This window comes from Brassica napus, chromosome A10 (assembly GCF_020379485.1).
Source record: "Brassica napus cultivar Da-Ae chromosome A10, Da-Ae, whole genome shotgun sequence".
NCBI lineage: Eukaryota > Viridiplantae > Streptophyta > Magnoliopsida > Brassicales > Brassicaceae > Brassica > Brassica napus.
This window is the reverse complement of record NC_063443.1, coordinates 4,356,311-4,378,028: the sequence shown is the minus strand read 5'-3', so window position 1 is coordinate 4,378,028 and position 21,718 is coordinate 4,356,311. Positions and strand designations below refer to the sequence as shown.

Genomic DNA, 21,718 nt, shown 5'->3' with positions numbered 1-21,718 from the left:
CACGTGGTCTCTTTTATTTCAGTAGGTGGTTTAGTTTTATATTTTGAACGTGTTAGTATGCTTCTCCATTATGGAGCTTTGTACTCGGGATGTACGGTTATTAACTCCCGACTTTTGGCTCTGAAAGGATTGCATTCCTTGCCAGCTTTGTGTTGTAACAATGGTTCAATTCAACAGATGACAAAAAAGAAGATAGTTTTCTTACCTTTCAGCTCAAGCATGTACCCAAGATTAAGAACACAAAAGCATATACTTTTGCACGTGGTGCACGAAGTCAATCTTCCTACTTTCTCTACATGGACACAAAATCTCAATTTTGGCCAGCAGAGACTTAATCAATTATGCTCATGCTGATGTAAAAAAAGCCATGTTTGTTTCAGGTTTTCCCAAATCCGTCTAGGTTAGAATTTAATGTGTATGAACTGAACATTGAGCGGATAACCGTTGTATCTGATACGAGTTTGAATATTTTTATTCGAAATAACCAATCTACCAGATTCAGTTATAAATATTTCACAATTTTAAAATAATTAAATACTCAATGGGACAACCAAAAATGTTATCAGATGAGAAAAAATTACATAGAATATCATTTTCGATGCTTGAATATTCAACATCAATATGTGTAATCGATATCTTATGAAAAATTTAAAAGGATGGTGCTTTTAAATTTAATCCAGAAAAATGAACGATCAAGATCTAGTTTGTATTATAATCAAAATGTTCAGTTAGTCAAATGACTTATGCTATTGTTGACTGAGTTTTTTGGTTTGGTATATCTTATTTTTACACTACTAATATAAATAAATTGCTTTGGCTGAAAAGTTAGAAATGTTTTTATCTGAGTTTTTTTTTTTTTTTTTGAAAAAGGGTTATCTGAGTTTTTGGTTTGGGTTCGATTCTCATGAATGGAAAATTGTAGTTTAAACTGTTTTAGCTAAACAAAGTTGTTTTAAAGGATGACACAATCTAATCTTGAGTCCACAAATCACAATTTCAAAAGCTTAAAATGCTTTTCTAAAAAAAAAAAAATTAATAAAATAAAATAAAATGCTTTTCTTAAAAAAAAATTTATGTTCAATTCATAATAATATTTATATATGCACATTGTTATATAGTCCATGAAGAAAAATGCACGGCTGAAAAAAAAAATCAGTTTCAGTTAAGCCTTTTCCCATTCACAACAGCCATTAAATTTCATAATCATCTAAAACTTATATCGAAAAATCAATTTTTCCACGGTACATAAAGTAAACATTTTTACTTGCTAAGTTAATGCAAATAAAGTAATACTACCAATTGGTTTAGATTATTTGGATAGCTCCATTAATTTATTTTTGTTCTCAACTAATTCACTCACACTAATTATTGTTTATATATATCTATCTACAAAATTAGTGGAGAGTGGGGGAGCCTGAGAGCAAAACCAAAGATATATCAGACCAACCACACTTACAGTTACAGAGTCTTTGCTTCTTCTCTGATCTTACATTCTTTTTGTTTGTTTTTTTTGAAAGAATTCGTTTCCCTCTCAACTCCCTCTCATTTCTTCATCTTTCAGAAAAAATGGGAACCACATTGGTTCTCACCAAGATCCTATGTTTCTTGCTAATAACAATGGTAATTGGATCCGCCATGATCCAATGCAGCATAACCTACGACAAGAAAGCCATCGTCATTAATGGCCACCGCAGAATCCTACTTTCCGGCTCCATTCACTACCCAAGAAGCACCCCTGAGGTAACAAATCTCAGAAATTAATGGTGGTTTTTGTTTTGCTTTTTTTTTTGTTTCATCTCTGTGTGTCGTGTAGATGTGGGAAGATCTTATAAAGAAGGCTAAAGATGGAGGCTTGGATGTTATTGACACTTATGTTTTCTGGAATGGTCATGAACCTTCTCCTGGCACTGTAAAATTTCCTTCATCATCTTCTTCTTACAAAATCCCATTAAAGTTAAAAGCTTTATGAGACTAGATTCTTGTTAGATCCCATTAAAGTTTGAATCTTTCTATGAAACTAGATTTGAAAACTGGTGGGTTTTGTTTTGTTTTGTTTTGTTATGTTTGCAGTACAATTTCAAAGGGAGATACGATCTGGTAAGATTCATTAAGACAGTACAAGAAGTGGGGCTTTATGTTCATCTCAGAATCGGCCCTTACGTTTGTGCAGAATGGAATTTTGGGTAATACTTCAATAAATGAAAAGAACAAAAAATAAATATATATTTTTTGTCTCATTGTTCAATTTTTGAATTTTGAATCTTTTTCCCTTGAAAATTGTGCAGAGGGTTTCCTGTTTGGTTGAAGTATGTACCTGGGATTAGCTTTAGATCAGATAATGGACCCTTCAAGGTAAATAAAAAACCTTTGATCTCTGATGTTTAATTCTGTTTAGTTTTGGATATTAATGTAGTGTAACGTGTAAATGTGATGTAAAAAGGTTTTTTTTATGAATAAAAATTTAACATTTATTTAAAAAAATAATTGTAAATGTGTTGTATTGTTAAGGCTGCGATGCAAGGCTTCACGCAGAAGATTGTTCAGATGATGAAAGAGCATAGATTCTTCGCGTCACAAGGTGGACCTATTATCTTATCTCAGGTATACAACAAATTTACAAAAAAACAGTTGTTGAACTGTTTGATCTTTTAAAGTTAAAACGGTTGATCTTTGAAAACTGTAGATCGAAAATGAGTTTGGTCCTGAGCTTAAAGCGCTTGGACCAGCTGGTCACTCATACGTTAACTGGGCTGCGAAAATGGCGGTTGGTTTGGACACTGGAGTCCCGTGGGTGATGTGCAAAGAAGATGATGCACCTGATCCTATTGTGAGAGACCAATCTTTTGTGTGATTGATTAATTAGTTATCTTGTAATATAATCTCTTGTTTCTAGATAAACGCTTGCAACGGATTCTACTGCGATTATTTCACTCCAAACAAACCATATAAGCCAAAAATGTGGACAGAAGCATGGAGCGGCTGGTAAAAAATAATGATACTTTTCTTTGCATATATATATATATATAAAATCTTGTGAGACACAAAATGTGTATTGATTTATTTTTAATCTTTTTGCTCACTGTGATGGCGAAAAAGGTTCACAGAGTTTGGTGGAACCATTCCAAAGCGACCTGTAGAGGATCTAGCATTTGGAGTCACACGTTTCATACAAAAAGGCGGGTCGTATATAAATTACTACATGGTAAAATGTCCTACCACAAACATTATGATAAAATCTGTTTTTGTTTCGATGCTTGATGTGTGTGGTGGTTAATGTGACAGTACCATGGAGGAACAAACTTTGGACGCACAGCAGGAGGTCCATTTATCACCACTAGTTACGATTATGATGCTCCCATCGATGAATACGGTACAATGATCTTAACACTTAGTTTGTGCAACCCCCAATGATGTGTCTCTTTTTTCACGTTTAACTTAAACTGGTTTTTATTTCTTCATAACGCAGGGTTGGTCCAAGAACCTAAGTACAGCCATCTTAAGCAGCTACACCAAGCAATTAAGCAATGTGAATCAGCTTTAGTTTCCTCTGAACCAAAGGTTACTAAACTAGGAAACTACGAGGAGGCTCATGTTTTCTCTGCCGGTAAAGGAAGCTGTGTGGCTTTCCTATCGAACTATCACATGAACGCACCTGCAAAAGTAGTGTTCAACAATCGGCATTATACTCTACCTGCTTGGTCCACAAGCATTCTTCCTGATTGCAGAAACGTTGTTTTCAACACTGCCACGGTATGTTAAAGAAAAAAAAGAGTTTGTTGTTTTCGGTGTGAAAGACTATCATGAAGAAAGCTAATATGAAGTTGTGAGACAGGTTGTTGCAAAGACATCACAAGTGCAAATGGTTCCGTCTGGCTCCATCTTGTACTCGGTGGGTAGATACGATGAAGATATTGCCACTTATGGAGACCGTGGGACAATCACAGCTCTTGGATTGTTGGAGCAGATTAACGTTACACGAGACACAAGTGATTATCTTTGGTACATAACCAGGTGCGTCCTGAATCTCTATTTTGTAACATTATTTTTTGCTTGATCAAACATGAAATTGAATCCGGTTATTTCAGTGTGGATATTAAGGCATCGGAATCATTCTTGCGTGGAGGAAAATGGCCGACTCTTACGGTGGATTCAGCAGGGCATGCTGTTCATGTGTTTGTTAATGGACATTTTTACGGTAAAGAATCTTTCTTTTGCTTACTCATATTCCTAAAGAAAGCAGCAGTTTCATCAAAATGTTTATTTTCTTTGAAACGACGCAGGATCTGCCTTTGGGACAAGAGAAAACAGAAGGTTTTCCTTTAGCGCACCGGTCAATCTACGAGGTGGAGCTAACAGAATCGCTCTACTGAGCATAGCAGTTGGTCTGCCGGTCAGTTTATAGCATGAAAGAACATCACTTTTGCTGTCTTTGTTGCTGATTGGCTGATATAAAATATGTTTGTATTCTTGTGTTGTTTTGAAGAATGTTGGGCCACATTTTGAGACGTGGGCCACGGGGATTGTCGGGTCTGTCGCGCTACACGGCCTTGACGGGGGTAACAAAGACTTGAGTCGACAGACATGGACCTATCAGGTGAGAGATGAATATGATAAGAACAGAAGAAGCTCTCATTGACTATATATATCCTTTTTGACCAAACTGAAACTAAACAAACATTTCCGCAAACAGGTTGGTCTGCGAGGTGAAGCAATGAACTTGATCTCTCCTTCAGAAGCTTCCTCTGTTGATTGGATCAAAGGGTCATTAGCAAAGCAAAACAAACAGCCTTTGACCTGGTACAAGGTATATTAATGAACTCTGACTTCTCCATCCTGAACCAAACTGATTTCTACTTTTGTTTTTTTTTTTATTTCCCACTGGTAAACGAAGAAAACACCAAACGAAAAAAAAAAAACAAAATAAGTAACGCTAATGTCTTTGCTTATCAAATTTAACAGGCCTTCTTTGACGCTCCAAGAGGGAACGAGCCGCTGGCTTTGGATCTGAGGAGTATGGGGAAAGGACAAGCTTGGATAAACGGACAAAGCTTAGGGAGATACTGGATGGCTTTCGCCAAAGGAAACTGTGGGAGTTGCAACTACGCAGGAACATACAGAGAGGCCAAATGCCAATCTGGTTGTGGCGAGCCTACACAAAGATGGTAAAAACAACACATGCTTTGTTTCTTATCTAAATCATTTTCGTGTTTTTAATAAAACGAGTCTTTTGTGTGTGTGTGTGTGTGTGTGTGTGTGTGTGTGTGTGCACAGGTATCATGTTCCGCGTTCGTGGTTGAAGCCAAGAGGGAACTTGATAGTGCTCTTTGAAGAACTTGGTGGAGATGTCTACAAAGTCTCTGTTGTAAAGAGATCAGTACACTAAAAACTCAATCTTGTGTGTTCATTATTATTAACACAACAGCATTCCTCATGCTGCTGTTAAGTTATCAATCCATGTTTATTGTGATCATAACAAAGATAAGTTTATAAATACCAAATTTGCATCACTTTTATTACATAATAAAACACCAAAGAACAATAACTTTAAGCAGAAGCAACACCACCGTGCTTCATCAATGTCTGATGGATTTCCTCCTTCCTTGCGCCGACAACACGGTCCACGATCTCACCTTCCCTCATGAAGAGAAAAGTGGGCATTGCCTCCACTTTGAATTCTTTAGCAACGGATTGCAATTCGTCCACATCGATCTTGAAGAAGACGACATTGAGGAACTTCTTGGCCATGTCTACAAAGACTGGTGCAATGAAACGGCAAGGTGGGCACCATGTAGCAGTGAAGTCTATCACGACCTGATTCAGTTTCGAGATCAAAGTCAGAAGTTGACAACATTAGTAATTTAAAAAAAAATATTAATAAGTAAAGTTATGAAATTGTTACCAGTTTCTTGGAGTCGTTGGCGGCTTTGATCTGCTCGTTCCAGACTTCGATGGTGTGGCAAGCGATCACTTCTCCTTCTCCGGCCATATTTTTTTGTTTAAACTTGTAAACAGTTTTGTGTGTTGATGATTTTGGTGATTGAACAATTTGTGTGGTCGAATCGGTTTTTATAGGAAAGTCGAGGGGAGACTACGACTTCTTCACAGTCTTTTAAAAAAAGAAATGATTATTCATCTGTATAATAAAACGAAATAATAATACTTGTTGTTATTTTTAAATGAAATAATAATAAAACGAAATAATAATACCAACGTCGAGTTGATCAAGTGGTAAAAGGATTATGGCTGTAACTACCAAAATTCAATTTACTCTGAGAGAGACTATCTATAATGTTTGGGTTTCCGCAAATAAGTGAAACCACATTTTTTTGTTATTTTTTGATGAATAATAATAATAATACATGTTTCTTTTCGAGCAATTCTCCTAAATATATCATTTTCAAATTTTGGTCACAAAAGTAGATTACAAAAAGGAAAATGACCAAAATATTTCATTTAATAGGTAAAAAAACTCTAATACCCTAGATATATGAAAAAATATAAAAAAAATTTAAAAATTTAAAAATAATTTGTTTTTTTTTTGTAGTTTTAGATTATATGTTTTGCAAATCCGAACTTTTTTATAAAAAAATTTTTTTTTGAAATTTTTTTTTTTGAAAATGTTTTTTTTTTTTATTTTTTTTTCAAATTTTCTTTTTGTAATTCGAAAATACTTTTTGAAATTATTTTTAAAATTTTTATTTTCAAATTTTAAATATTTATATTTTATTTTATAAAATTTTAAATTCAATCCCAAATCCACACCCCTTAACTCTAAACCCCAAGGTTTGAATTAGTTAATACTAGAAGTATTGGTGTATATTTACCTCATTAATAAAACATTTTGTGACATAAACTTTTTTAGTACTATCTTAGGATATTTCTTTTTTTTTTTAACTGAAAATAATCATACATGTTGCGGTGGATACATATACACCCCTTAACTCTAAACTCTAAGGTTTGAATTAGTTAACCCTAAGGGTATAAGTGTATATTTACCTTTTTAATGAAACATTTTGTGACAGAAACTTTTTTAGTACTATCTTAGAGTATTTCTTTTTTTTTTAACTGAAAATAATAATACATGTTGCAGTGGATACATATATAATCTTATCCTATTTTAAGTTTATAAAATAAGAAAATTCTTATAATACTCTAAGTAGGTGGCTATTATTTATTTTATTTATTTTAAAAACTTGTATAATTAAAACTCTTGGATAAAAGGAAATCCTACACTAACAGAAAAGAAAAGAAAAAAAGTTAAAGTTTCAAAACTATCTGAAGATATCTTAATTGTTCTTCGTTTAAATTAAATGTATATGCTTTTAGTTTTTGTGAGCAAAAAACTTTATTCTTTTATTAATTTTTAAAATTATAATTTAAAATTAAATATATAGATGATATAATTAGTTTTGTTATATTTTCAATATTTTCTCTTAAATGAAAAATAACCTTTTTAGTTAAAAATATATATTTTTAAAAGAAAATAAGATTTTATGTTTTTGGTAGAAAACAAATTTTATGTTTTCAATAAAAAAGTACTTTACTTTTGAGAAAAATAAAAAATTGTAGCAGAAAATGATATTTTTCTTTTATTACAGAAAATCAAAATTTTAATTTTGCAAAAATAAATTAATCTTTAAACGGATTTTTCGAATGTCTAAAAACATAATTTTATAATTTTATATTGAAATTATAGCAGAGTAATATTTAAAAAATACAAAAATAATTTAAAACTAAACATTAAAAATAATTTTAATTTCTAAAGACTAAACACTGAACTCAAAAAGGATATTGTAAATTTTACAAAGTAAACCATACGCCCACATTTTCACTAATTTTAAAAGAATACTCTTTTATACATTTAATTTGTTTTCTATATTGTATTTTTCTTCAGAGAAGTGGAACAAACGTCTAACCAATAACATCAAGGGTATGTAAACGGATCAACGATTGGTATAAGGTCAACGACGTGATAACGCTACGATCTTGACGTCAAAGACGAACGTCTTAACTAAAGTTTCTAGATGACGGCCGCGTAGGGCGGTGCGACTGCGTGTGCACAAATTATTATTATTATACCCTTTTCTTTTAATATGTGAATTGAATGAATCTATACTATACAAAAGTTGTAGAAGTCATTGAGAGCGTTCACATAAGATTTAAGATTACCAACCGTATTATGACAAATCATATTTTTTAATTTATTATCTTTAGAAAATTTTAATATTTTCAAAATTATAACTTAAACTAATAAAATAAATATTAACATTTTATAACTTGCTTAAAAATGTTAATTGTTATAGAAAAATAAAAAATCAAAAGTAAAATCGTAATATTAACAAACAAATATTATCTTCTTAAGTACAATAAATGTAAACAAAAAAATATTGTCTTCTTAAGATTTTAAACGACCAATCGTATTATAGTCAAATAATTTGTTTTAATTTATTATTTTTAAAAATATTAATATTTCCAAAAATTGTTTATTTCGAAATAAAATAGAAACCAATATCAAGTTAGAAATGTTAATATTAAAAATAATCTTTAAAAACGAAATTAATATTACATAAATGTACTAAACTAACAAAATAGATATTAACTTTTCATAACTTACTAAAAGATGCTAACTATTAAAGTAAAATGGAAATTCAATAGAAAATAGTAATATTAACAAAAAAATATGTCTTCTTAGGTATATTACTATATTTTAATGTTAAAATAGTTAAAATAAGAAAAAAAATTAAAACCTTTTTGACTAATATATAAAATAAGAAACTTTCTAATTTTTTATATACGAAGTATTGCGTGCCTATAAATAATTCTCTAAGTTTCCAAGTGAGTCTAAACTATGGTTGCTTCTGCTTACTTTGAGAAAGTGATAGATAGTGAAAAAAAAAGAGAAATCTAAACTATGGTTGCTTTTGCTTCTTCCTTGGTATTCCACGACCTCGAGCAGAGTTTTAATAAGATGTTGTTTATTATGGGTTTGCAGAGTGGTTATTTTTGGAAGTTTACTTATGGATTCATTGTTTAATCCGCCCATATCATAAGTAACATCAAAAAGAGTTGTTTATTATGGATTTGAGTTGCTTCTTATTAATCAAAAGGCATAAGGAAGTTTATTTCGTCATTACTAATCTATATGTTCATGAAAATATGTTATGTTTGACACGAATTTTACAGGCAACAACAATAATACATGCATTCATACCAGCTATAGGCTTTACGAGGAAAATTTAAGATTAAGAACTTCTTGGTTATCAACAACAAAACAAGTTATAAGGTAACTTGTAACAAGTTCATAATTTAATTCACTTAGCCTACAATTTTTGTATTTCCAGACAACGATGGCCACGATATTGAGAGGAAACAAATTAGGATTACCTAGGAAGATATGGGACGAACTTTATTACTGTCCACATAAAAAATATACAATTTTATCATAATGTTCTAATGATATACCTATTTTGTATAGATGCCCTTGGAAAGTTGGTTCTCATCAACAATGAGAATTTTAACTATCCAACTGGTGATACATTTTAATTTGTTATTTTTAAATATGTCAATGTTTCCAAAAAAAACTGTTTATTTCATAATAAAAATAAATCAATATCGAATATGGCAAACTAAAAAAGTAAATACATTATACATATATTAAATTAATATATATATATATATATATATATATTAATAATTTCGAAATTTAACATAAACAAATAAAAATAATAATTTAGTTTAAAATGCAATAATTCAAACAACTATAACTATAAATTTAACACATGATTTTTAAAATTTAGGCTATAAGCTATTGAAAATATTCATAAATAAAATACATTATATATAAGCTAAGACTATAAATCAGTGAGAAACAATTCATTATACTTTGACTAGGGTCGGCCCGGGCTACGCCCGGGTTTTTGGTTTAAATTTTAGTTTTTTATTATATATTTTGTACGTATATAATATATTATAAAAATATAAGTTTCTAGAAAATTATAAAATTATTTTCAGTTATTTTTTTGTCTTACCAATTTCAAAAATTTTAATATTCAAATATCTGATTTTGTTATTGAAAATTATATATAAGGTGAAGAGTCAAATAAACCTAGACTGTTCGTAATCGGCTTTTAGCTACCAGATATTGGGAGAAGCAACGGTTGAGAGATCTTATGCAAGAGTGGTACAAAACACATACATAGGGCTTAGGATTCTTGTTCATCTTTTTAAATCTTTAGTCCTTTGTACATAACTATTCTTTTTCACTGATGATCAATAAATTTAAAATTTCATCAAAAAAAAAGAAGAGTCAAATAAAAAAAAAATAAATTTTAGTTATGTGTTTGATTCGTTGAATTGTAAAAATGTTTCATTTCACTTAATCTCTTTCATCCGTCCAATCGCCTCTGCATCTGGCTCGACACTATCATAAGAAGAAGTTAAATGTTGGAAACTAATGTTTGAAGAACCAACTATTTCTTTCTCTGTTCTTGGTTTCTTAGACTTCCACTGAACCAATAATGATCCATCAAGAACTGAACGGGAAAAAGAAATCTCACCAAGCCCAGTGTCACAATTTCTTTTGATAAATCTTCCTATTTCAGAGCCCAGTTCAGCGATCGAAGCCCACAATGGTAGAGTTTAAATGATACGGTGTGTTTTGCTCGGCTGGACACGTGGCAGCTCCTCAAGACTCGAGTTTCTGACGTGGAGGGTCCAGGAAGGAGACAAACATATATATATATATATATATATATATATATATAGATTAGGATTTAAAAAGTTCCATAAAATTATTTAAAATAAAATAGAAACCAATATCAAACAAGGTAAGTTAACAAAAGTAAAACATTATATGCTATTTAAATATTCAAAATTAACATATATTATATATGAGACTATAAGTCATTGAGAGTGTACACATAGGTTTAGAAAAAAAAAACTAAATATGAAAAATCATAATTATAGTTTACTATTTTTAAAATGTTAAAATTTCAAAAATTGATAACACAAAATGGAATTCAACATCAAATAAGGTAAACTATTAAATAAAAGTTGAGGCTATAAGCCATTGAAAAGGTCCACATATGATTTAAAACAACCAACCATATTATGCCAAATAAACATTTTAATTTGTTATTTTTTAAATATGTCAATGTTTCTCAAAAACTGTTTATTTCATATTAAAAAAGAAATCGATATCGAATAAGGCAAACTAACAAAAGTAAGATATTATACATATATTAACTTACTATATATATGTAATAATTTCGAAATTTAACATAAATTAACTAACAATAATAATTGATTTTAAAATGCAATAATTCAAACAATTATAATTATAAACTAGGTGGATGCCCGCGATTTCGCTGGTTTGAATTTTTTGTAACAATATATTTATTATAATTTTTCAAATTAAAATGTGTTTTTATCATTATGTGTTTTTTGTTAAATATTTTTCTAAGAATAAGTTAAAAAAGGATAAATACATCTTTTTTAAATACTTTTTTATATTTTGTATTGATAATTTTACTAAAATTAGTTATATATAATATTCATGATTTAGTTTTAATAAAATCACTTAAGTTTTGAAGGTATATAATATCTACTGAAACTTTTGAAACATTTTCTATAATTTAGAAATACTTGATTCCTAAAAATTATTTTATGAAGCATTATATCTTTTATATACTAAAGCGCAAGTCGCTTGGCGAATCAAATCCTGACACGTGTGTATATATTTTTTAATTTTTTTAAAAATGATCAATTAAAAATCTACTCTCGATCATATTTTTTTAGCAACCGTAAAAGTCTAAAGCCTTAAATTTCTCATATCACTAACACGTTCAGATTTTTCAAAAAATCATGTCAACTATAATTAACTTCCAATCACGTCACATGTTCTGATAGTTTCCATCTCTTAGCTTCCAAGCAATTTTCTTTTTGTCACTGATAATTCCATTAAAATGATAGAAAAGCACTACAGAGGTTCATCCTCATACAGAGGCTCAACAAAAATCCCGACAAGAAAAAAATAGAACGGTGCAAATAAAGAGTTAAAGTATAATTTTTTTGTGCCAGTACCAGTAGGTAACAGCAATATCAAACCCTCATCGATCTTTCACGAAGTTTAGACACCAAAAAAAGAGGAATTGATCAATTTTTTTGTAGAGGAGTTGATAAAAAAAAAAAAAAAGACACCAAGTAGAGGTCAGATCACACTCCAAAGTTGCATAGGATTTATTATCCTTCTCTTTTTTTTTCTTTATATCGTTTATTTCTTTATTTTCAATGTAGCAAAAAAAAATCCATACAAGTTTATGTTTGGCCTTTATTCAGATTTGTTTTCTTTCCTTCTCAAATTAACATTCTCTAATTCTTTTTAATTCTCTTTGCATGAGTTGAAAACAAAAAATTATCGTTGCATGATTCAAGTTGAAGATTGTTATATTTCTACAGCAAATCTTCAAAAGAATTCAGAGTTTTGTCTGCATCTTGGTAACAGTAAGTATATCTGAATCTGATATGAATTAAGTACTTACGTTAGTTTTGTGGTTTGAAAAGTTTTCAAATATAGTTTTAATAGCATAACATATTTTTAAAACCTGTGTGTGTCTATTATATACAAATCAATTAATATATATATATATATATATATTATATCTTTGAAGTTCCAGATTAGAGATGATTTCACAAGAAGGGAATCAAGAACAATACCAAAACTCAAGTTCACAAAAAAAAATCCCAAGATATGTTTTCTTTTATTTTTAATAAGACATCTATCTCTTTACAGGGCATGAGATTTCAATACTTTTGAATATAATTTTCAATAAAACCATATTTTTGTTTAAGCAAAAAAAATAAAAAATATTTTTTTTAAAGATTTTATTTTAGTTTTTAATTTTCATACACTAACAATAAATAAACTTATATTTTAAATACTTATTTACAAAAAAAATTATAAACAAAACTAAATGGATCATATATGATATTTTAACTATTTCTTATGTGTTGATATTTATTTATTATTTTCAATAAAATTTTATTCCAAAAATGAATCTCTGAAAAAAAAATCAAAATCCAACTTACGTTCTAAACTGTTGTGTTTCAGTGCAAATGTGTGACACTCTAATTTTAGCTTTACCATTTATCCAATTCCAGAGAAATGTGACAAAAATAATATTCAATTTTGATATAAAAGTAAAATATACGAAATCTATAAAACAAACTAATCTGAATGCAAGCAAAATTAGCACGCCCGTGCATAGCACGGGATGATAATACTAGTACATTATATAAATCACATATTTAATTACCATAAATAGTTTTGTGCAATATTTTTAGGTCATTTGGATAATGATAAAACTGGTTCTATAACTTATTTTCTTACTCAGAAAAAAAAACAAATTGAAAAAAAATTAACAAATCAAATTATAATAGTATTTTTTAAACTCTCTATATGATCGACACCTAACAAAAAAATTACTTAAGTGATTTCTTATTTAATATAAAATGAAATTTCAAAATAGATTTTATAAATTAATTTATAATCTTGTATAAATGACTTCAAACTTCTTATCATAATTTAAAAAATATGATGAGCTAAGATAAATATTTTTATAATTTTTATAAATGATTTATAAAGCTTAAAATGCTCTCTGTTGAGTTATGTTGAAGAAAATATTTAAAGAACAATGTTTACAAGTTAGATAAAAAATAAAGAGTCTAAGAAAGCATGTCAAATAAATTAGTTAAGATTTTTAATAAAATTATAAAGACGACCAGTAATAAATTAGCATGAAGGATAACATAAAATAATGATAGAAAAAATAACCAATATGAATTTATCATCAACAAACTAAAAATATACAAATTTACAAACTTATAACATTTTTAAAAAATCTCAAAATTACAATGAGTACGTTATCTAAGATGTTCGTTATCTTATCAACATCATTTAGCAACTAGAAACATTTTTTATCAAATTATATAATAGTTTATAAAGGATTTTAAAAATATTTATGGAAACTCCGAAACAAACGTATATTATCTATTGTACCAAAATAATATTTTTCATATAAAAAAAGTAAATTATGATATATTGTAATGCTATACAACTAAATAATTAGATCAAGTAATATATAAATATTATACTTTAGGTTCTCTATATTATTAATTCAATAAATAAAATATTATTTAACATTTGTTTAATTCATTATATTTACTTTAAATTTATATTATCTTACAAAGATTATTTAATATTAATTAAAGTTCATCAAAATCTTTTTGCGGTTAAATTTTAAATCTCAATATTATAATATTACATATCTATATAACAGTCACACATTAATTATAAAGTTTTTCTGAATATAAAGCAAAATTAGATATTATACAGATAGTTTAATCGCTTATGTTATTCAAATAAAATATGTATAATTGTTTTATAAAAATATTATAACTTATTAACAGGTTACATACATTGAGTAATCTACATAATATTTTTAAATATAAATTAATATTTCAAAAACTATGAATGTGTTTATAAACATAATTATTGCATCTATAAATACAAATAACTAAATAGCTAATAACATGATATAATTATAAATAAACATAAATATTAAAATCTACAAAACATATTTCAAATAAGAAAGTTATATAAATCAGTTAAATTGTTAGCTTCAAAGTTATTATAAAACTAAATTAAATTATTAATACAAACTTGAGCTAGAATATAAAATCTAGTCTATACTATATAAAATTTGAGACTATAAATCATTGAGAGCATCCACATAAGATGTTAAACCACCAATCAAAATATGACACATCAGATATTTAATTTTCTATTTTTAAAAATATTAAAATTTCCAAAACTGTTTATTTCATAATAAAATAGAAATCATTTAAATATGATAAATCTATACTATTTTTAAATATGTCAAAATTTCCAAAACTGTTTATTTCATAATAAAATAGAAATAAATTAAAATATAGTAAATTTACAAAATTCAAATAGTTATATATAATTTAACTTAATATATAATATATTTTTGAAAAGTACATAAAATATCTTACAAATATAATAATTAACTTAAAAATGCAAGATTTTTTAACTTTTAGAACTATATAAATTTAAGACACATGATTTTTAAGTATATGTTATATACTTATATGCAATTGAAAATATTCAGGTGATGATTGTTTCGTTGGTTTTTAGTTTTTGGTTTTCAGTTTTTGGTTTTTGGTTTTTGGTTTTTAGTTTTTAGCTTTTGGTTTTTGGATTTTGGTTTTTGGTTTTGCAGTAGATTTTAGTTTTTTGAAAAACTTGAAAGGTGATTTAGATTTTAGTTTTTAGTTTTTGGAATTTACTTTTAAAAATAATAAAATGAAAAATATTATTAATAGTAAAATGTTTACTCTGGAATAATAAAAAGGAAGATACTATCATATAGCTTATATGCAGTGGCGGATCTAGAAAGTTTTATAATGAGGGGCAAAATTTTCAAACTTACAAATGAAGCATACTTAACCCTAGGTTTGAAGTTTTATGGGAGACAAATTTATTCAATTTCTTCAAAATTCATTATAATTTAGTAAATAAAAACTTTTTTTAAAAAAACTCATAGGGGGCAGATGCCCCACCCTTATAGGCTCTACATCCGCCACTGCTTATATAGTTATATGTATGAAATAGTAAAAGAAACAACAAAAAACTATTTTTTTTCCTAAATAAAAACAATAGCTAAAATAAATATATTTTTTTGTAAGACTAACTTCAAATAATTAAATTTATTTTATGGATTAGTTAAGATAATTTTTATGAGTTATTTTGACTACATCAATTTATTATTAAATAAAAATAACATTTAAATATTATAATAGCTTTAGTACAATAAAGCTTTGTTATGATTAGCATACATGTAACATTTGATAAAATAGTATTCAAATAGTATTATTATTTGATAAAATAGTATTCAAATATTTTTATAATTTTAGTAAAACTAAGCTATGTTATAATAAAAATAGATGAATATGCTTTAGGTGTGCCATAGGTATTAAAGAATTTGCTGTATTATATAGATGTGCTCATGGATTATTATTAGCAATCAAGAATACCTTAGGTAAAGTGCCTTACATTTTATCTATATCGTAGTACCATAATGTCTTACGTACGTATTACACCAAAAAGTGCTTTTACGTAAGTTAAATTTGTAATAATAAAAACTTCAAGCAAAAAAACTAGAAAAAACTGGTTTTTGGTTTTTGTTTGGAAATGGACAGTTATTCTAAAAACTAGTTTCCCTAGATTTTAGAAAAACCATTTCATAAAAAGCTTGATTGGATAAAAAATGGTTTTTTAAAAAACAAAAACCAAAAACTATTCTACAAACTAGAAACAATCAACCTCTCAATAATATGATTTAAAACACATAGGATTTCAAACAACTAATAATAATATGACAAATCATTATTTTAGTTTAATTTTTTCAAAAAGTCAATATTTCCAAAAATTTGTTTATTTTAAAATAAAACATAAATCAATATCAAATAAGGAAAGCTAACAAAAGTAAAAAGATTATATATATATATATATATATATATATATATATAATTTAACTGAATATATGTAAAAATATTATATATATAAGTTAACTGAATATATAATTAATTTTCGAAAAAAATAAAATAAAAAAATAATACAAGACTTTCAAACAATCTCCTAGACTATATTTGCGAAGTGATTTTGCCACATGTCCTCTCTACAATCAATTTCACAAAACAAATATGACATGGCTACCAAAATTGATGACATGGCTTCCGAGAAAATATAACATGGATAATTTCATGTAGTGTTGATTTATATTTTTGGTAAACTTATCAGAATATGGTAATAATTCATATATTATATTTAATATTGATATTTTTTTTTGGTAAACTTTTTTAAAATATGGTAATAGCTCATACATCATCTATAAAATAAATATATTTGTAGATAACATTTCATACACTACAAGAAATATGCGCATTCTTAGCACACGATAAACGCTATGGTAGGGCTTTTATAGCGAAACTTGAAATGCTATGTCATCGGCAGCCATCATAGGTACCCCCTCTACGATAACATTTTTTTAAATGCTATGAATTGTGCAGATACGATAGCAATATTTGAATGATATTATTAACTTAAACATAACATTATTTTTTTGTTATAAATTAGTTACGATTTATATTTTCGTGCTATGATATATCTTTCTGCAATAAACTAAAATTAATTATAATTCGAAATAAAATAATTAATATTAAACCGAAAATTGTTTTATAATGAAATTAAAATAAATTTTATTTATATATTAAAATTGGTTTACAAATTAATCCTGGTTTACAAAACTAACCAGAAATTATAACATAAACTCAGACCACTACAATTTTTCTAACCCGGTTACACTAAACCAAATCTAAACCTAAAACAAAAAAAGAAAAGACTGCAGCCGCCTCCTCCATAACCTTGCCCCTCTTCCAACAGCCATGAGCCTTGCCTCCTCCAGCCGCCACGAGACTTCCGTCCTCAAGCCGCCATGGACCTTGCCTCCTCCAGCCACCATGAACCTTGCCTCCCCAACTATCTTTACCAAAACAAAACAACATCAGATTCATACTACAGAAACAGAGAGAAGATACACAGATACAAAGAGATAGAGAGAGAGAGAGAGAGATCAACCGTGGTGGTGGTGGGAGTGCGACCGTGGTGGTGGTGGGAGTGCGACCGTGGTGGTGGTGGGAGGGCGACCGTGGTGGTGGTGGTGGGAGGGCGACCGTGGTGGTGGTGAGACGAGGAGGAGATGCGGTGGGAGAGAGATGGGAGAGATGAGAGAGGCGTGGAGAGAGATAGGAGAGATGAGAGAAACAGTAAGATTGGAGAGGGATGGGAGAGATGAGAATGAAGGAGAAGAACATGAAGACCAGATCCGTGGAGTTGAGAGCTACGTTGCACGGAAGCTTCATCGGACGTCCGCTTCCCGCTTCGGAACCAGAATCGGAATCGGAACCTTGTGGAAGCTTGCGGAATCTCGCTTCCAAAACGTTTCTAAAATATTCTCTTTAAAAACTTGTTGGAAGCTTACGATTCCGTTTTGGAATCACGCTTCCGTTTTTAAAAAAAAATGCAATATATGAATAAAATATAAAACCATAGTTTTAATCTATATAAAATAAAAAAATCAATAGTAATGATATTGAGTTATAAATATACAAATATTAAAAATAATACTATAAATTATTTTTATGCATTGAGATTTTTTATTAAAGATATAGCACATATTGAAATATATTGTGTCAATTATTTATGAAGTATTAAAAATAATTAATATAATATTTTTTGTAAACTTCATTTATGTGTATTTTTACAGTTTTAATATAAAATCATTTCAAAATTATTATAAATGAATAAATGCATTATTTCAAATTTAAATCATATAATTTTTAGTCCTAATTTTTTTAAAAATTAATATATATATTATATATATATATTTATTTATTTATATATAGATATACGCTTCCAACACGTACCCGCTTTCTAATACTTTAAAAAATCTCGCTTCTGCGCTTCCTTACGCTTCCGCTTCCACGTACCCGCTTCCGTTTCCATGTAACATAGGTTGAGAGTGAGAGAGAGAGAGGGAGAGGAGAAAATAAAAATAAATATTAAAGGAATAAATCTTAACCTTCAGATCTAAGTTAATCTAACGGTTCAAAAGTGTGATCCATGTACTTTAATCTGATTGCCCAGACAATTTTGTTTTTGTTTTTTTTATTTTTATTTTTGTTTTGTCTTTCCATATTTGATAATTTGTTTTGTAAGTGATTTTTATTAGTTATATCTTATTTCAAAATTAATATTTTGTAGTTTATAATTTAAGTCTAAATTATTTATTTTTTGAACCTAATAAACTGATATTTATTTTATGAATTGATGTTTAAGTTTGAAAATATTAGATTAATATCATCATTATGATTTTGGTCATCATTTTTAAATTTGCATGTTTATAAAAAAACTGATTTATAATCCGTTTATAAATTTGAATGTTTGATACAAAATTTGAAAAGTTTTAAATTTATATTTTATGATTTACAAAAAAAAAATGATTAAGAGTAAATTTAGTTTTATGATTTAAGGTGTTGATGTTGGAATATGAGGTTTAGGGTTAAAATTTAGTGTTTTGGATTAAGATTCGAAAATAATAGATTTGAATACTAGACGATTTGTAGTTAAATATTTAATAATTTAGATTTGAAGTTTATATTTAGAGTATTGAATGTTTAGTTTACATTTGAAGTTTAGATTTAAGATATAGAGTTTGATTAAAGATTAAAGATATGTGTTTAGGAAATTATAGATTAAGATTAAAAAGATTAAATTTTGATTTTAATTTTAAGATTTGAAGTTATAGTATGAAAAGATTAGAGGTTTAAAGGTTGTCTTTAAAGTTTAGGGTTTAAAACAATGTTTAGAGTTTAAAACCATGTTTAGAGTTTAGGGGTTCAAAGAGCTTTTCTTAGCGTTATAAAAATGCTATTATATGTCTTTGATAGCATTGTTGAAGCCGCTTAAAAATATCTTTGGCGCTTAAATCTAATTTTTCACTAAGTGTTGGCGGTATCTGTGACTTTATATTCTCGCTCACTTAATTTTTAAAATAACATTAATTAAGTGCTATTTTAGGTTTTATTCTACCATAACGTTTATCTAATGCTATAATATAATACAGAAATATTTAAATCATCTACGACAGCAGTTCAGTAAAACGTGCTATAACAATGTGCTATCAATGTAGACTTTTTTTGTAGTGATATTTTGAAATATTATTATTTTTGTATAATTATACAATTTGTATTATTAAAACTTTCAATTTTTTTTACAATTTTTTAAAAACTTTAAATATCTAATCGTAAGATTATTAGTTTCTTATATATCAACAAATTTTATAAATATTGTTTAGGCTAATTGTTTTATACTTATACAATTTTATATCATTTATTAGTTTTATACAAATTGATTTAATATATATCAAAAATATATTGAATATTAGTAAGAAAATAGTAAAATCTATAATATTTAATAAAATTTATTTTAAAATATAAGTTAAATTTTAAAAATTTCTTACTGCAGGAAAACACCTAGTTATAAGTTATAACTATAAAAATTTAAAACATGAAATTTCCATTTTTGGGTTATATGCTATTGAAAATATTCAAACATAATATATACCATAGATAAGTTGATGTCATAAATTACTTAAAATGTCCACATATTATTTTTAATCACCAAAAATATGCCAAATATTTTTTTTCAATTTACTATTTCTAATTAATATCAATACTACCAAAAATTGTTTATTTCAAAATAAAATATAAATTAATATAAAACGTAAACTTGAAAAGGTAAACACATTATATATAAGTTACTTAATGTGAAAATTATTTTTGGAAATTAACATTAAAATAATAAAAAAGATAATTATTAAATAAATATTGGAAGCTTTCAAACAATAAAATATAAATCAATGTCAAAATATAATTTATCAAAATTAAAAATTATGTAAATTAAATTAATATATATAATATTTTCGAAATTTAGCATAAAATTTAAAATGCTAGATACTGAAACAATTATTTTCTTTGATTATTTCTAAAACAAATAAATATTACCAAAAAATATTTATTTCAAAATAAAAAATAAATCAATATAAAAATTTAAACTTAGAAAATTTAAAACATTATATATAAGTACTTAATCTTAAACTGATTTTTCTAAATTAACATAAAATAACTAACAAAGATAAATTAAATAAAAAATTTGAAAGACTTTGAAACAATAAAATAAAAAGGGGAACTTACATGTTTACCACTTTCATGGTACCACTTTTCATTTTTACAACCAATAAGGAAACATTTTCAAAAATACCTTCTTCATTAAGTGGCAAAAGACTCTTATGCCCTTGTTATTTATATATAATAAATCACTATTAAAAAAAAAAAAAAAAGTAAATTTTTTTTTTTTATGTTTTCGAATTATACTTTTTCAAATTCAAACATTTTTATAAAAAATTTTTTTATTTTTTTTCAAATTTGTTTTTTATTTTTTTTTTCAAATTTCTTTTTGAAAAACGAAAATTATGTTTGAAACTATTTTTTTAAAATTTTTATATAAAGTATTTATTTATATATTTATTAGAATCCTAAATTTCACATTCCAAAAACTCTACCCTACCCCAGCCCTCAACTCTAAACCCTAAGTCTAGATTAGTTAACCCTAAGGGTATAATTGTCTTTTACTCTTTATTAAAAGTGAGGGTAAAAGTGGTTAGTGTAAACATGAAAAGTGATACTATGAATGTGCTATTTGTGGCAATTTCCCAAATAAAAATCAATATCAGATAAGGTAAGTTGATAAAAATAAAACATTATCTTATATTAACTTAATATTTATAATATTTTTGAAATTTAAATAAAAATAAAAATGCAAGACTTTCAAATAATTATAACTATATAGGTTTAAAAATTAAAACACGTGGTTTCAAATTTTAAGTTATATGTCATTGACAATATTCAAAAATAATATATACTGTATATAAGTTGATGTTATAAGTTATTGAAAATGTCCACATATTATTTTAAAGCACAAAAATATGCCAAATCACTTTTTATTTGTATTTCTAAAAAT

At 27.0% G+C, this 21,718-nt stretch overlaps 3 protein-coding genes across 4 annotated transcripts; 1 reads left to right on the top strand and 2 right to left on the bottom strand.

The window, feature by feature from the left end:
* The first annotated feature begins 1,397 nt into the window (after positions 1-1,397).
* LOC125574818 (beta-galactosidase 5-like) lies at positions 1,398-5,507 on the top strand. Of its 2 annotated transcripts, XM_048743568.1 has the most exons (18): positions 1,411-1,457; positions 1,562-1,740; positions 1,814-1,909; positions 2,071-2,183; positions 2,286-2,352; positions 2,509-2,601; positions 2,684-2,827; positions 2,894-2,982; positions 3,097-3,202; positions 3,283-3,370; positions 3,467-3,750; positions 3,833-4,011; positions 4,086-4,195; positions 4,281-4,390; positions 4,484-4,594; positions 4,691-4,804; positions 4,960-5,162; positions 5,272-5,507. In XM_048743568.1, the coding sequence occupies exons 2-18, from the start codon at positions 1,567-1,569 to the stop codon at positions 5,381-5,383; spliced, it is 2,193 nt and encodes a 730-aa protein (XP_048599525.1). In that variant the 5' UTR covers positions 1,411-1,457; positions 1,562-1,566; the 3' UTR covers positions 5,384-5,507. The 2 variants fall into 2 exon arrangements, with proteins under 2 accessions (XP_048599524.1, XP_048599525.1); XM_048743567.1 differs by having other exon boundaries at positions 1,398-1,740.
* On the bottom strand, positions 5,381-6,116 carry LOC106392101 (thioredoxin H5). The gene is made up of 2 exons (XM_013832879.3): positions 5,900-6,116; positions 5,381-5,811 (listed from the first exon to the last, which is right to left on the bottom strand). The coding sequence occupies exons 1-2, from the start codon at positions 5,984-5,986 to the stop codon at positions 5,545-5,547; spliced, it is 354 nt and encodes a 117-aa protein (XP_013688333.2). The 5' UTR covers positions 5,987-6,116; the 3' UTR covers positions 5,381-5,544.
* An 11,204-nt stretch (positions 6,117-17,320) lies between these two features.
* LOC111200566 lies at positions 17,321-18,091 on the bottom strand. Its single transcript, XM_048743566.1, has 2 exons — positions 17,717-18,091; positions 17,321-17,617 (listed from the first exon to the last, which is right to left on the bottom strand). Exons 1-2 carry the CDS (start codon positions 17,998-18,000, stop codon positions 17,443-17,445), a joined length of 459 nt encoding a protein of 152 aa, XP_048599523.1. The 5' UTR covers positions 18,001-18,091; the 3' UTR covers positions 17,321-17,442.
* Between the last annotated feature and the right edge of the window lie 3,627 nt (positions 18,092-21,718).